The sequence below is a fragment of the Mesoplodon mirus genome, assembly GCF_964341445.2.
Source record: "Mesoplodon mirus genome assembly, chromosome: 3".
Lineage (NCBI taxonomy): Eukaryota > Metazoa > Chordata > Mammalia > Artiodactyla > Ziphiidae > Mesoplodon > Mesoplodon mirus.
In genome coordinates, this window is record NC_138978.1 from 169,960,486 (window position 1) to 169,978,035 (window position 17,550).

Genomic DNA, 17,550 nt, shown 5'->3' on the forward strand with positions numbered 1-17,550 from the left:
TGCAGAGGGAAATGAGCAGAACAGATGATGAGAGCCATGGGGGCTAGAAGACAGGGAAGCAGGTCTGTGTGAAATGGCTGTGGAGTAAATCCCTATCTAGAAGTTGGAGCGGGCAGTGCGGCTAAAAAAGACAACTGTCTAAAGGAACATATTAATCTCTGAGTTCTAACAATTTTACACATAAGTCACAGACAGAAAACAGTTGAAAAAACTAATGTACCAAAACTAAAAACCAGTGTACCACACAGTAGTAATAACTGCTGGATGCAATATGTGTATACACTATTCGTTAGGCTATGTTCAGAATGAGACAATTTTCTGTTGAATAATTGGGACTTTCCTCTCTAAAACATGCCTATAAATTCCTCAGGCCACTGTTGAGTTTAGATCACATGATCTAGATATCTGTTTCTTCTAAGTCAAAATGTAAAACTAAGTCAGTCTAGTTTTACATTTTCTTGTGTTTGATTTTTTATTTGTCCCTATTTTTGAATACATAGTAAAGTAACAGTACATAGGCCTCTTTACCTTATTTTTTATATAAAATAAACTATATTTTATATACTTGAGGTTGGAACCACTTACATGCCACAGGTATATTTTAGAGTTAGAATCAAAATTCTTTAAAAGCAATAAAAAACTGATTCCACTAAAGGGCAGGAAAAAATGGTAAATTCAGGGTCTTGAAAATGTCACACAATAAATAACCAACCTTGAATACTTAAGCATAATGTTTACCTGACAATATCTGTGAATATAGCAATAGAATATTAGAAAATAACAGAACACATGGATGATAGATTAGCAATATATAGACAAGCTTATATAAAGCATATATACTTCATAGAAAAGAGAATGTTCATCCAAAAAGATTACATCTAAGTTCACAAAGGACAGGTTTTTTAAAAAAATAGGCCGCTATAGTCTGATTTAGGGATGGCCAAATAGCTTGTATCTTGTGAATTGCATTTGATATTTTAAATTTATATGAGAAATTGTTCCCTAACATATTTTAAATGTGCATCTGTTACTGCTTATCTATGGGAGCTCAAGTACAAACTGCAGATCATCATCCAAAAACAAGGAGTATCTGAGCTACATATGATTTCACATGCTGTACAATAAAGAAGCCAACTCCTTCATTCAGAGAACATGGCCCCATGGCCACGAGGCTCAGATCTCCTCAGTAGGTTGACTCAGAATTAATCCTGACACAGAATGCTGGGGTTGTTGTAGAAATTCACATGTGTATTTGAGACAAACCAGCAGGAGGAATGCATGTGACAATCAAGGATTTCACGTACTTTGCGAAGCCAATGAAATCTTCATGGTTGGTGTTGATGTAGGAGACTTGGATGTCGATCAACAGCAGTACCTATAAGTCCAAGAGAATCACTTCAGTGAAAACCCATCTTAAATATTCTCAAACACTAAATTCGGTAATAGCCTACAAGTCATTTATCTTTATTTAATTTTAAAAAGGATGCTTCAGTTAGAATGAAAAGTTGCATTAACTTTTTTCATTAGACTCTCATTTTTACTCTAAACTCAGAAACAAAAGATCTATGTGAAAAGTCTGAGTCCCACATGAAGATAACAGCATTATAGTTTATAAGCATGTACTTAACATGCTTACTTAACACAGAGCCAACTTAACACAGAACCTAGAATTATTCTATTCCTCTAAAACGTAGGTGTAATGTTCAAAAGGACACATGTATAAAAATACATGTGGCAAGACGGTCATGGAGGAGCTGCTTAGAGCTTCCTGCTCCTGTAGACATCATATGTTAGCCACAAAATAGCAATATCACCTCTTGTTTATCCTCTCCTCTTCTATCTCTTTAAGCTCCCTATAGGCAAGTAGAAGTATCTCATCAACCAACTCAAAAAGGCAATATACAAATAAATAGAAAGCCTCCTTGAGATCAATAGGCTTCACTGAAGGTGAAATCTGAGTGCATCCAAACATTCGTGGTAACAGTTCATTGGCACAGTCTATATAATGCCCCCCAAGAGGTGCATCCTCAGGAAAGCCTTCCCTGACCCTCACCCCACACCCTCACCCAAGACCAAGTTGGATCATGCTGTTACTCTCATACAGTCTATAAATCATAATATTTTTATGTATTATACCCTATACTTTTTCTTTGTGGTGTTTATCACAAATGTAATTAATTATTTATATTATATTTTGTTTGATGTTTTGCATCCCTGCAAGACTGTAAGCTCCATGGAAGCAGAGATTATATTTATCTTGTTCACCACTTTATCCCCAGAACCTAGCATGATACACACAACAGGTGCCTGAGAAATATTTGTGGCTGTAAATTCTATGACTATCTACCAGTCTTGAAGAATAGTTTATTTTAAAGGGAGAAATTTATTCCCATATAATTAGTACATGGCCAAGTATTATTGTTTCTCACTCATTACCCAATGCTATGGTCTCTGAGGCTTTGCTTTTGTGGCTAATCTCAGTTGGTCATCTGACCAAATCTTGCTGTGAGCCCCAAGGAGCCCTACCGAAAAAAAGACTAAATGAATCACCCCAAACCCATCCCCACTACCAACATAAAGTCAATGCCCAGGCACTAACTGGGTCAACAATATCATACTTGTATGAAAAACTTTCATATCATCAGATAATAGGTTTTTCTCTTCTCTTAATGAAGAAAACTGAAGAGTTAGGAGGAGTCATCACTATTAGATTATCTGTGGCATTGTCACTATTCTCCCTATAATAAATCCAGATTCTATTAAATTTTATACCCCAAATCCATTTGGCTAGGAGTTTGGATCAATAAACCATAATATTTAAGCACAAATTAGTAGTTGCCACCATAAAGAGCAAAATATCTACATAATTCTCAACATTGCCAAAGGTTGTCGTGAATATCTTGGACGTTCACACACATTAACTTGGACTGCAGTACAGGGGAAAAGTGGAAGAAAAATAACAACTATGGCTGTTCTCATTCATATTCCTGGAAACTGGGAGTCTGTTTTCATCCTAGGAAAAGAGCCAGGTTGCATGTGGGGGATGAAAAGGAAAATAGAACATTTTTTTCTCTTTTTTTCACTCTCTCTCACTGCCTTTCTCACCCACAGTTATTGAAAATTTAGTTGAAGAAATGTAAAGCTACCCCTGGTAGCAGTAATCACCCACAAAGCCAACCATTTCAACATGCAATTACATGTATGGAAGCACCTGGAATAACAGCAGGCACACACCAAAGCTCAAAAAACCTTTGTTTTAGAAAAAAGTTCAGACAGATTTATGGTTTTTCATATTTTTAATTCTGAAGAATTTCCCCCACACACAAAGTTTCCACAGCAGAGGTTGGTAATAATTCCATTTTTTAAAAAAACTGCAAGAATACCTCAAAGCAGTATTGGCACAGAGGTCTAAGGAAATGGGTCACTCTCTGACCAGCGACTTCAGAAGTACCATATGGCCTAAAGCAGCACGGAGTTCAGAACTCAAATGTGAAATCTATGCAAACTGACATGTTCACGTTACCAAAAACATCCATGTTTTTACTATGCCACACAGGTCCATATTAGCAGTGGCAGGCACCAGCTTCTTCAGGCAGTTGATTAACTGTCAAACCAGGCCACCTGAGATGGTCACTTAGGAGAGAGATGCTCGCTCCCTCCCTTAACTCCCACTTGGAGAATGAATTAATCACTACATCAGAGGTACAGATGGAAGACAGTCTCGCTTGAAATCAGAAAAGGCAATTCTTTCTCATGTCTACTATGTGTCATAGCTCTTTAGGAATAACAAAAACAACTAAAATTAATGAAGAACTAAGAGCTATATCTGGATTACTTCATTTCATCCTCACAAAATACCTGTGAGTTAACTACCATTATTATTCCCTTTCAGATGAGGAAACTGAAGTGTAAAAGTAATAAATAACTTGTTCATTTACACAGAAAGCAAATGACAGAGCTTGGGTTCGAACTCAGGTAGTCTGAACCCAGAGCCCACAATCTTTTTTCTTTTTTTTTTTTAATAATCCTTTCCCTTATTTTTTTTGGCTGCATCGGGTCTTAGTTGCGGCACAGGGGATCTTCATTGAGGCATGTGGGATCTTTCATTACGGTGCATGGAACCCGCGTCCCCTGCATTGGAAGGCGGATTCTTTACCGCTGGACCGCCAGGAAGTCCCTGGAGCCCACAATCTTAATGACAGTGAAAAATTTGAGTGTGTCATTTCAGTAAAACAAAAACTCTGAAACATGAAACATGAAGAAGTTAACTGATTTAGATATGAACGCAAAGATAATTAAGATAATAATTATACAACTTTTTCCTCAATACTGTTTTTACACAGGATCCCTAAGAGTTAAGTAGGATGTATTATCATTTGAACTTCATAGAATAAAGATACAAATTAAAATGGTTATCTTAGTTACTTAAGGTCAGGAGTACAATTGATAACAGAACTCGTTTTCTTGGTCCAGCAGGAGCCGTGACATTAGGTGTGTGGGGGAACTTCTGGTCTCAGGTTGTATACCTGGACCCAGGCTTGATTTCACTGGCTCATGAGTTAACATTGATTTGTTTATCTCTACTAAGTCACAAAGTCTATTTTCCCCACTTTTGGCTATTGTGACTACTCCAAGAGTGAGGAAGTTGCAAAATAAGTGAAAACTATGAATAATCGTTAGTTAACTTTCAAAACGCGATGATAAAAAAGTAGCAGCAATGAATCCCAAAGCTCGAGCAGAGAGCAGCAGGTTGTTACCAGAGTCCCTCACAAATATCCCAACCTGCCGGGCCTCCATCCCTCTGTCTCTTCGCTTTCTCTTTCCACGCCCACCCCAATCCTACAGTACCCTCTGACACACGGTGCATGTGTCTCTCTCCCTGTGGTTTGTCTCTACCTCTTCTCTCCTATTCTGCCTTCCTCCTTTTCCCCAGTTCTTTCTCTCCTTCTTTCCAATTCACCTAAGAACCACAAAATCTTGGAATTCTAACTTATAGAGGACTTCAGAGATCATATAGACCAACATTTCAACATTGTACATGAGAAAAAAAACAGTCCCGAGAAGTGATTTGCGCAAGAACATGCTGTTATTCTGTGGTGAACACATGGCTTCAGTCCAGTGTCCTCTTCGTGCTGTCACACTCGCAGCTGTGTCCTGGAACTGAAGAGCTTCTGAAAACCTTTGTGTTTCCCATTATAATGTTTTATAAATAACTAAGAAAACATCCACCTAAATTTAAGAAGCTTTAATTATTTTCATGTAGTCCTTAACTTTTTTCAATGAATTATCCTCACTTGAAAATAATCGTTCATTCGTAGTTAGCCAAGATTCAAAGACAATTTCAAAGCCACTCCTTACAAACCATGTATATTTACAAAATAGTTAGAAATGCTTAAAAGAGCTGTTCTTAAATGTTTTTATTTTTTTAGTCATAGGTTCCATGGATAAGCTGATGAATAGCTTTATCCATTCTCCTCAAGAAAAAAAATAAAAACACTAAACATTTTGCAAAACATTTCAGCAATTTATGAATATCTTGGTGCCCATCTGTGGGCCCTATCTTAAAGAAAATATGTGATATGTTTCCAGATTAGTGGTTTTCAAAGTGGGGTGTGTACATGCTAAGGGTACACATGATGATTCATGAAGTGTTGAAAAAAATAATGGAATTCCTATTACTGCTTTTTAAATGTTATCCTTCTAAGGTCTTTATATATGTTTATATTTTTAACATACACAAGATGTTAGTATAGCAACACATGTATAAAATTCATAAATAAGTAAAAATAAACATATGTGGTGGTGTTCTCAGCTCTTTTTTTTTCCATTCAGGGATACGCCGACTGTTGGAGACCAAACAACCCTGGTGAGATCTTCCACTTCCCACAAGGACCCTGCCCACTAGGGAAGGCCTCTCCTCACCTGGTCCTTTGTCTTCCCTTCTCGCTCACGAATGTGGTTAGCAACAATCCTTTCCGTTTCCTCGCAGAGTCTGGGGAAGTTTGCCAGCTGTCAAGAAAAACAGATCTGAGTGTTAATACTCAAATATTTATACTGCCAAAAAAGAAACAAAAATAAGTTATGTTGTATTCCAGAAGACATGCATTACCATTCTGGAAGCAGAAATGAAATATCCTAAAGAAGAATGGCAGAGTGACAGAAAAGACTGCACAAACTACAATCAGAAGTTACTACGTTATCTGAGAAGAAACACTTCAAAACCAGCAGAGAAATTCCCTGCAAAGAAAACAGAAACCCAGATGCCATCTAGCTCTATGCTGTACAGAGTTAGCACTTAATAAAGTTCAAAGATGAAGAAGATAGAAATGAGGATGAAAAGGAGGATAATGACTAACATTTATAGAGTGCTTACCATGTTCCAGGTTGTGTGCTAAGCACCACATGAATTACCTCATTCGAAATTCACAACAATCATAAAAGACAGATCCGATTATTAACCCCATTTTACAGAGGAGGAAAGCAAAGTGCAGAGAGGTTAAGTAACTTGCCCCAGACTACACAGTTCAAAATCGGTGGGTCCAGGATTCCTACCCAAGCCCTCAGACTCCAGAGTTCATGGTCTTGTCCATCACTCTTTGAGGGTGATTCACATTCCATGAACCACAGAGATCATTTTTTTAAATTCTACCCTAACAGATGTGTTTTTATGTACATATTTTTGGCAAAACTGCAGAAATAATGCATGTCAATCACTTATCCCATCTCATTTATGCAGGTAATTTTCCAAAATTTAGTTTGCAAAAATGAATGAATTATGGGGCTTCCCTGGTGGTGCAGTGGTTGAGAATCTGCCTGCTAATGCAGGGGACACGGGTTCGAGCCCTAGTCTGGGAGGATCCCACATGCCGCGGAGCAACTAGGCCCGTGAGCCACAACTACTGAGCCTGCGCATCTGGAGCCTGTGCTCCGCAACAAAAGAGGCCGCGATAGTCAGAGGCCCGCACACCGCGATGAAGAGTGGCCCCCGCTCGCCACAACTAGAGAAAGCCCTCGCATAGAAACGAAGACACACACAGCAAAAATAAAAATAAATAAATTACTAAACTCCTACCCACCCCCCAAAAAAAGAATGAATTATAGTTGTTTTCAGTGTAAGGAAGAAAAAGAAAAGGACACTATCAATACAAGGATGTTCAAGGGAGCCTAACCTAAAAACGGGGCTTAGTTGGGTAAAGTTGTGTGGAACGGTTGTGGGGAGAATGGAGCTTGCCAAGCACAGGAACATGTGTGAAGGCACTGGAGGACAGGGACAATGAGTGGTCAAAGAAGTAAAGGAAGGTCAGTGCAGAGAGCAAGGGGATGGTCTTTAGGCAAAGCTAGAATGGTAAACAGGGGCTTGATCCTTGTAGACCTGTTAGGAATTTTGGCTTCTGAAGCAATTCAGATGGAAAATAATGAGACTTGGACCGGGACAGCAGCAATAGAAATGGAAAAAAGTGGGCAAATTCATGGTTTATGACAGGCAAAGATTAATTCCATTTATTATAAAAAGCACTTGCAAATTAATAAGATTAACACTAATATCTCACATAAAAACAGGCAAAAAATGTGATTTAATTTAAAAAGAAATTCAATGGTCAATAAGAGATATTAAACTGCACAGAGTAATGCAAAGAAAGATAATAACTACTATGTTGTCAAGTTACTATAACCATTTTTATAAGACTTAATGCAGGTGAAGGTGCACTGAGACTAGCACAGTTTAAACTTGCTGAAGGGACGTCAATGAGAATAATCTTTCTGTTAAGCAATTTGGCAATATGTTTCAAAAATTTTAAAGACACACACACGTCAGTCTAATTACTTCATGGAATTCTGAGCTAAAATAATAAGGAAATTCATCACGGCGTTACTTGTAATAGCAACAATAAGACAAACAGACATAACTCTATAAGCCACCTAAGTATCCAATAATGTTAAATAAATTAGGTAGGTCCACTAATGGGATGTAATAAGCCATTCCAAATAATAGCTAATATTTGATATAATACTATCTAATTTATAAATAATATCTAACAACATGCTAAAGTATCTATGACACTGGGTGAAGAAAATCAGGCTACTAAATATAAAATGTGATTACACACAAGCATACACACACACTCATAGTCACAGGCCACCATATACACTTGATATCCTTTGAGGATATAGCCAAAGACCTTAAAAACTCCAAGATTCTTGAGTAATACTGTAGCACATAATATTTCCCCTAACTTGTATGCTAGGCCTCCCTGAGATGTGATTGCTCCACGGACATTGGAGTCACTGTGCGCACCTACTTTATAGCATGCATGATACACATTAGTGTCTTAGCAAGACAACAAACTGCACTACTTCATGGAACCATTGTGATTACAAATCACATATAAATGTTAAATCACCTAATGCTGTAAGTCTGCTGTCTGTGCACAGAAAAGAATCTGCACAAATACTACAAAATGTTAATAGCAACAACCACTTTGAATGATGGGCTTATGCATAATTTTAATTTTTTTCTATATACATGTTTGCATTTTCCAAATTTTTCCACAACGAACATACTTTTTTTAAAAATTAATTTATTTATTTTTGGCTACATTGGGTCTTCGTGGCTGTGCGCAGGCTTTCTCTAGTTGCAGCAAGAGGGGGCTACTCTTCGTTGTGGTGCACAGGCCTCTCATTGCAGTGGCTTCTCTTGTTGCGGAGCACAGGCTCTAGGCGCTCGGGTTTTGGTAGTTGTGGCACACGGGCTCAGTACTTGTGGCTCGCGGGCTCTAAAGCGCAGGCTCCGTAGTTGTGGCTCACGGGCTTAGTTGCTCTACAGCATGTGGGATCCTCCCGGACCAGGGCTCGAACCCGTGTCCCCTGCATTGGCAGGCGGATTCTTAACCACTGCGCCACCAGGGAAGTCCTAGAGTACTTTTATAACAACATCATTAGAGCATAGAAACCTGGCTGCCTTGGTCACCTCAAAATTCACAGCCCAGTGTCTGTTCATGAGATCACCAAACCATCACCCCCTTACTGAGACTCCTAGCTGAATCCTGAGATCTGTGCTCATTTAGGGGCTTACTTCATGAATAACTTCAAGACACAAATGAAGCTTCCATTTTGAGTTTTGGAAACATTCTTCGGGGACAGTTCTATCATTCCAGAAGCCATTTTATACTCTGAGAATACTGCAAGTTATTTTTTGTAAGACCTATAAAAAGTTTCTAAGTATGGAAGGGATAGCTGATGAATACTTGTCCTTCTTCTTGACTAATGCAAACCTAGATGGCACATCCGGCACAAACCACTAGCCTGCACTAGGCCACCAGAGCAATTGTTCCTCCTCTGCACTCAGAGAGTACCCCAAGCTATCATTGCATACTTGCTTTTGATGATAGCCACACTAACATAGAACCACACTCCTGCAGAGAAGTGACTACACAAGCAATAGCGGTCTACTAAATAGGATGGGGATGCCAATAGCATTTAGAAAATGGATTATAGCAGATTATTTCTAAAACACCAAAGAGTGGCAATATAAATATTTATTCAGAAACTAAATACTTGATAGCTGAAGGACCACAGACTAGTATGCAGACATCAATAAGCCAAGGAAAGGCCAAAATGATAAGAGCATCCCATGAAGTAGAAACATCTAAGAACCCTCTAATCTACTGCCCTTGGCAGGAGGATTGATTTTTTTGTGTGTACCTCCTGATCTTTCCAAGCTCAATCTCATCAGGAAAGGAACCCGCCAGAGCCATATTTTTGTATCCACAACTGAGAAAACTGGATGCAAATGAGCCTAAATTCTAAGTGGGATAAAATGGAAAGAGAGTACACTAGAAGAACTGCCCTCAGAGAAATATTGAAGGGGACAGTAAGCAGGAAAGATCTAGGCATTACTGAAAGGCAGTAATGAAGCCAATACAGTTTCTAACTGGTTGGTCTTAAAAGGTTTGTAGGAGTGTAAAAAATGTTGTGGGAGTATAAAAATCAAAATGATGGTTTTAATTGCTGACTCCCAAATGTAATGCTCCAGTCCCAATTCTTCATAATACATATAGGAAGAAGGCAAAAAAAAAAGTCCTACTGACATTCAGAATGACTTCTGAGTAGGCTTTCTGCCACTCATTTCATTACCTCATTCAGCAGAGTCCCTGCTCAGTTTGCATGACGTTCTACTTAGCTTTAACAGATACTCAGCTGATTGCTCACTTCAATCCCTTGCCTCTCTTCTATGTCTCTTACTTAAGGTGTAATCAGTTTTCTCAACCACGTAAGTCATTATAATTTTCAGTCTCTTTTGCTCTGGATGTTGAACTAAAAGCTTACCATTGTAAGAACACAATTTTTTGTCAGTCATCAAAATTTTAATCACGTGTGCCAAAATAATATTGACCTAGAAATCACCATCATTAGATCTTTATTCTTCTATTAATTATTTAAATATTCTGCAAGTTGATTTATACAGGCTCAAGGAATTAAGGCTTTGCTATTGGATATAATAACTTTATATTCTTAAATTTATTTCACATCAGTCATTCATTTAACAAACATTCTTTGGGCACCACTATAGGCCAGCTCTGAGCTGAGTTTATGTCAAAGCACCTGATACTGGAAACCTCACAGTCTTGAGTGGCAGGTTGACTATACAGATAAATTGTTATGACTATATACAAAAATCAAGGAGAAACACAAAGAAGTAAGTGGCTAAACCTGCTCTGAGAAGGCCTCAGAAGATTTGATGCTTAAACAATGACAGCAAAGCTTCCAGACAAAGCTGAACATCTATTAAATGATGAATTACTTCTAAATAGCTTATGTTAAAATTATGTTGAATATTCTTAAATAATAAGGAAGATTAAATGGAGTAATAATACAATATACATGTATTTAGGAATCAAAACATTAAATATATAATTCTAAGAGAAAACTTTATACTTGTTCTGAGACAAAGTAGCACCATCATTTTTTTAAATACAAAAACATGTTTTAATAAAATCCAAAATTTTAAGTATCATTTAGGGTAGTGTTTAATTATTTTGATGGGATGTCAATATAAAAATTTAATTTTAAGCATGGAGCACATTTTTCCCTAGAGGAAAAAAAATCACTTGAAAGACATTTCTACTCAATAAAAATAAATTATACACTTACAAAATGTATTAACCATTGATTAATCCGATCATGAGAGCCATACTATTAGGTTTCTCTTGGAACAGGCACAAGGCCAGGCAAGATTCTATACCTTCAAGAGTAACTAGTTCAATGCCTTAAGCAAAGACTCAGGTTCTTAGGTAACCATCTGTTCACAGTTCCATTGCAAACACCACTGAGAAAATGAACAAAAACCAGAATAAAATTTCTTTTATGTGCATGACTTGAGTTGATGGTTTGGCTGACCTAAAGATATGGGCTCTATTTTGATCAAAATACTATAAACCGTCCAGTGTTGGCCACGCACTACAAACTCGGTAGCCATAATGATTTCACTGCTTATAAAAGCATTCAATAATTTTATTCTATTTATGTGAATTAAAATCTGCCCTTAAAACCCCTAGTGATTTTTAGTTTGTGTGTAGCATAATGGTGGATTTATTCAGGAGATAAGAGAATACTTATTTGGCACAACACAGTTGTTATGAAAAAAGGAAAAAGAGAAGTATTCACATTTACAAAAGTGATCAAAAATGAGAAACAATTCTAGTAAAACAGGTCAAGAAACTTCCCAAGTGTAAGTGGGAAAATTCTTTATTGAGGATTCTATATTTTAGGAGTGGCACATAGGAAGTCTAGGAAGATCTAAGTGAAGTTGGTAAAAAGGGGAAGGATGCCAGATCCCACCTGGGAGGCCTTGGGTAAAGTAATCAGAGAGAAAGAAATACTGTTAGTCCTCCTTCTCCAAGTGGGCAAATCCCAAACCTCAAATATTTTCTACAAATGATGGGACGAATGGTGAGCTCTGTGAAGGAAGAACATATATGGTAAGTTGATATGTTCTCCATTACATATCTGACCTTATTATTTCTTCTAAACAAAGAAATGAAGAGAATGCTAGTGTTATTTATCAGATGCTAAGGAATTAAAACAAAAAGCCCAACCTTAAGTGAAATAAAGCTGAAAGGTAGTCAGAAGAGCCATAATCTCATTAAGTAATCAGAAAACATCCAAACAGGAGGGCAGGAGGGTGTTGGTGCTGGGTCAAAACAATACCTGAAGAAAATAACCAGGTTTTCATCACCACTCTTTCCACATTTATCTCTGATAAACATTATTAAGCAGTTAAAATGGAACAAGAAAAATCATGCAGAAAGTAAGAGGAAAAGCAGGGGCCAGGGTAAATTATAAATTAAAAATTAATTGCAAAGATCATGAATCCTTTAACGAATTGTGAGATTAAAAGGTGAGATTACTATCTCTTGAATTTTAGTCAAGTCCCAGGACTGAATTTCATATAAAACCCAACAAATGATTCAAACTTTAATACTCAGCCTGATTCGAAACCTGAGTACCATGGCCCATTATGAGGCATCTGCTGTATGTGAAGCACAGCACAGAGTGTTTGACTGGACAGCTAGCCATTAGAAGAGATGAAATGCAAATCTTTATGTACAGAGTGAAAACAAGAGCAGATCTATCCAGATCTAAAAGAAAATTCTATTTGAGCATGATGCTTTGTAGCTATTCTCTTTCATCCTACAAGCTTTCATGGAAGTTACTCAAGTGACTACTTTAGCCAAACAGAAAATCACCTGCCAAGTCAATGAGACATGATTCATGTATTCAATTATTCATTCAATAATTATTATTGAAAACCTGGATGTTCAGGGGTTATAAATAGAGTAATGAGCTTAACAAACCAAGTCCCTACTCTCATGGAGCTTACATTCTCCAAGTCCCTCTACTGTCCAACAATCACAACAAAAATAAAAGACATATGTAGTATAATTCATGTGGTCATATGTGCCACAAAGAAAAACAAATTTGGTAAGTAGATGAAGAATGATATGAGTGTGTGTATATATGTGTGTGTGTGTGTTCGAAGGAAGCATGTGCAATTGCTGACAGAAAATAATAATTTTCTGTCAGAGGAAGACTCTGATTATGTGGCATTTGAGCAAAGACCTGAAAGAAGCTAGGATGTGACCCATGCAGATATCTCGAGGCAGAGCATTTCCAACACTGAGAATGAGAAATGCAAAGGCCCTGCACTACATCTCCTTGACCTGTTGAAGAAACAAGGAAACCAGTGTAGCTGGAGTGGACTGTGGGGAGGGAGATGGGAGAAGTTTAGAAGTGAAAAGGAGCAAGATCATGCAGGGCCTTGAAAGCTGTGGTAAGGTCTTTGGATTCACTGCTTAGTTATGTATATTCAGGGTCAGATATCTACTTACCTAACATGCCACAAAACTCAGCATTTCTTCTAACAGCACTTTTTTTGGTTTTTTTGTTTGTTTTGGGTTTTGGTTTTTGGTTTTTTTTGCGGTACGCGGGCCTCTCACTGTTGTGGCCTCTCCCATTGTGGAGTACAGGCTCCGGATGCACAGGCTCAGTGGCCATGGCTCATGGACCCAGCCGCTCGGCAGCATGTGGGATCTTTCCAGATCAGGGCACGAACCCAAGTCCCCTGCATCAGTAGGCGGACTCTCAACCACTGCACCACCAGGGAAGCCCCTCTAACAGCACTTTTTAATGAAAAATCTTTCCCAGTGTTTCTAATAACCAACTAATGTATCTTTTTTATTTCCTTGCAAAGCATTTTTTTTTTCTAAGCAGGGAGAAAAAAATCAATTAATTGGTATGATGGCGATCCAAGAATGTGGCTTCCCAAGAGGCCAATAAATGGCACAGTTGCTAAACTGTGGTTAAAAAAACAAGATGTTCCTCTCAGTGCTTCCTGCAAAAAAGCTCAGGACCCTGCAATGAAGCACTGGAGAAGAGGCAGTAGAGAAAAGCAGCTGAAAGATGATGCCCACCAGAAAAATTCCAAAGTTGAGATGTCCCTGGAGTGAAGCCAAATAGCTCATAAAACTCTAATGTCCCTGTCTTGTCCTCCAGTGCCCCAGAGACCACAGTGAGAAAACACCTGAGAAGAAGTGCATTCCCCCAGGTTAGCTTTGTGCCTTGTTATCTGAACACACATAAATCCCATGTGTTTCACTGATGTTTATTTATGTGGCTTAAGGAAAAGAAAACTTAAGTATTTTACACATAAGAAATTCAACATGAGCAATTGTAAGTGAAAATATTGTTTTAAGTTTATATATATATATTCACATATACATATTCTTATATATATATATTCACAATACAGTGAGAGTAACTATACATTTTAGATTGCCTGGAGCAGTCTTGGTTTACTCATATTATTCCAGTGAAAGTATTGATAGCTCCCCTTTTAAATCTCAAATCTGTGTTGGACAATAAATTATATGGTCACCTTATCTATGGGTTGTGTTCAAAAGGGGTCAAATAATTAAGTCCTGGCATACTCAACTTTAATTAGGATTATTTTGCTTTACAAAAGACTTTAATTAGACCAGTTTTAAGGTAAAAAAAAATTGAAGGTAGACATAATAAGGCCAAATATCAAGAACATCAAATTGAGGAATAAGGAAAAGGATAGATACTTGAAAGAAAACCTGTCCAAATTTTATCATTTTACAAGGAGTGACTAGAGGAAGTGGCAAGGTGGTGGAGTAGAAGGACAGGAGCTCACCCCTTCTTACAAAAACACAACTAACTACTGAACAGCCATTGACAAAAAAAAAGCAAAAAAAAAAAAAGCTGAAAACCACCAAAAAAGATATCCTACATCCAAAGACAAAGAAGAAGCCACAATGAGACGGTAGGAGGGGCGCAATAGCGATAAAATCAAATTCCATACCTGCTGGGTGGGCAACCGACAAACTGGAAAATAATTATATCACAGAAGCTCTCCCACAGGAGTGAAAGTCCCGAGCCCCATGTCAGGCTTCCTAGCCTGGGAGTCTGGCAATGGGAGGAGGAGCCCCCAGAGAATCTGGCTTTGAAGGCCAGCAAAGTTTGATCACAGGAATTCCACAGGACTGGGGGAAACAGAAACTCCACTCTTGGAAGGTGCACACAAGGTCTCATGCGCACCAGGACCCAGGGGAAAAAAGCAGTGACCTCATAAGAGACTGGGCCAGATCTACCTGCTAATATTGGAGGGTCTCCTACGGAGGTAGAGGGTGGCTGTGGCTCGCTGCAGGGACAAAGACACTGGCAGCAGCAGTTCTGGTGAGTACTCATTGGTGTGAGCCCACTTGGAGGCCGCCACTTCCTCCCCAAGACCTATCACCTCCCAACAGTGCTGGGATGCCTCAGGCCAAACAACCAACAGGGCAGGAACACAGCCCCACCCATCAACAGACAGGCTGCTTAAAGTCTTCCTAAGCACAGCCCTGCCCACCAAGAGGGACAAGACCCAGCTCCATGCACCAGTGGGCAGGAACCAGTCCCTCCTATCAGGAAGCCAGCACAAGCCTCTTAGACAGCTTCATCCACCAGAGGGCAGACAGCAGAAGCAAGAAGAACTACCATCTTGCAGCCTGTGGAAAAGAAACTGCAATCACAGAAAGTTAGACAAAATGAGATGGCAGAGGAATATGTCCCAGATAAAGGAACAAGATAAAACCCCAGAAGAACAACCATGTGAAGTGGAGATAGGCAATCTACTGGAAAAAGAATTCAGAGTAATGATAGTGAAGATGATGATCCAAGATCTCAGAAAAAGAACTGGGGGGAGGGATAGATTGGGAGTTTGGGATTGACATGTACACACCACTATATTTAAAGTAGATAACCAACAAGGACCTACTGTATAGCACAGGAAACGCTGCTCAATATTCCACAATAACCTAAATGGGAAAAGAATTTGAAAAAGAATAGATACATGTATATGTATAATTGAATCACTTTGCTGTACACCTGAAACTATACTCCAATATAAAATAATTTTTTTAAAAAAAGGAGTAATTAAATATTCTTTTTAAACCAAGTACAGATTTCTTTACCATCAGGATAACTTTAAAATATCTAAATTATTAATAAGTATTTATAGAATGTCTCATGTAGGATTAGTCACTGGGTTAGGTGTCAAAGATAAGATAAAAGACAGATCTTTTTCAAAAGGAGCTTATCATCAGCAAGAGGAGGCATTCACCTAAACAAATAAATTACAAACAAATTGCAATGCAGTATCATAATTGTTATGATAGAAGTAAACACAGGGTTACAATTAAAGCACTAAGAAGGGAGTGAGGATGGAGACCAAGAAAGGGCTCACAGAGGTCCTTCAGGAAAAAGGATGACTGAGCTGTATCTTAAGGAGACTCTCTAAACAAACAAAATCACATGTACAAATATTAAAGGCACAAAAAATCTTTGTGAATAGTGCAAATCACTTCGAAGGGCTGAAGCAAGCAAAAAGTGACAATGGATGTAGCTGGAGAGTTATTCAGGGATCAGATGGTGAAAACTAAACACAATCACAAATGATTTGAACTTTCTTAAGGTATAAGGAGTCACTGAATAATTTTGAGGGAACAGGCAAAAAATATGTGTGCGTATTTTAGAAGGGCCATTTTGACAACAGTGAGGAGGATGAATTTGAAGATGACCAGTCTAGAAGCAGTAAGATCAGTTAGGAGGTCACTGTAGTAATTTAGTTTGGGGGAAAAAAAACAAAACAAAACAAAACTGTTTAGAGCCTTAAGTAAGAAGAGAAGGTAGTTGCAGTAGACTGTAGAGTAGACAGTTTCAGTTAAGAAGCTTGAGCTGGTGGTATAGATTTGGGAATTAACAATGTTTTAAGTGATAGCTGAACTATGGGAGATATGATCTGCCAGGGAGAAAGGAGAGAGAAGAGAAGGAAACCAGGAGCAAATTCTGGGGGACTCCAGTGTTTACAGGCAGGCAAATGTGGATAAACTCTTGAAGGAGATGGAAGAAGAATCATGAGAAAGATGGAGGAGAATCCAAGAAAGACAGGTGTCAGCTTCAAAAAGAGAGTGGAATTCAATATCGGGAATAAGAATGTCCCTTCAATTTGGCAATCGAGTCTCTGGTTAACTTTTACCATAGTTATTTCAATAGAGTGGTGGGTGGAAGCCAAACTTCAGAGGGTTAAGGAATTAACTGGAGATGAGACAGTAAAGATATAGCAAGCATAAACTACTTTTTACCCCAAGAAGGTTGGCCATGAAGAAAAGGAGAGGAATAGGGCAGAAGACAGGTTTTTGTTACTTATAAGTCAGGAGAGACATAAATATATTTATACATTGACTTATTTTAAAATGTGATGGAGAAGGTGATGATTCAGGAAACAGAGGAATCCAGAGAGTAAGTTCCTTAAGTAGGTGAGAGTACAGGTAGAAGCCCAGACCTGGTCAGGATTAATACTTCAACAGAGACAGAGAGAAGGATGGGCATGGCTGGGAATACACATAGGTTTGGGGGCTAGAAATTAATGTTCCCATTTATGGCCTCCATTCTCTCTATGAAATCATTACTGAAAGTGATGAGCAAAGCATC

General features: G+C 38.3%; 1 protein-coding gene across 10 annotated transcripts in view; it reads right to left on the reverse strand.

Moving 5' to 3' along the window:
- DNM3 (dynamin 3) overlaps positions 1-17,550 on the reverse strand; it is a 591,572-nt gene that overhangs the window by 344,708 nt on the left and 229,314 nt on the right. For all 10 annotated transcript variants that reach the window (XR_014293317.1, XR_014293318.1, XR_014293319.1 and 7 more), the window contains exons 11-12: positions 5,923-6,009; positions 1,305-1,375 (exon numbers count right to left, since the gene is read on the reverse strand). Coding sequence is in view for 7 of the 10 variants with exons in the window: in XM_082612946.1 (XP_082469072.1) it covers positions 1,305-1,375; positions 5,923-6,009 (158 nt within the window). In the remaining 3 variants the exon portion in view is untranslated. The remainder of the gene's footprint in view (positions 1-1,304; positions 1,376-5,922; positions 6,010-17,550) is intronic.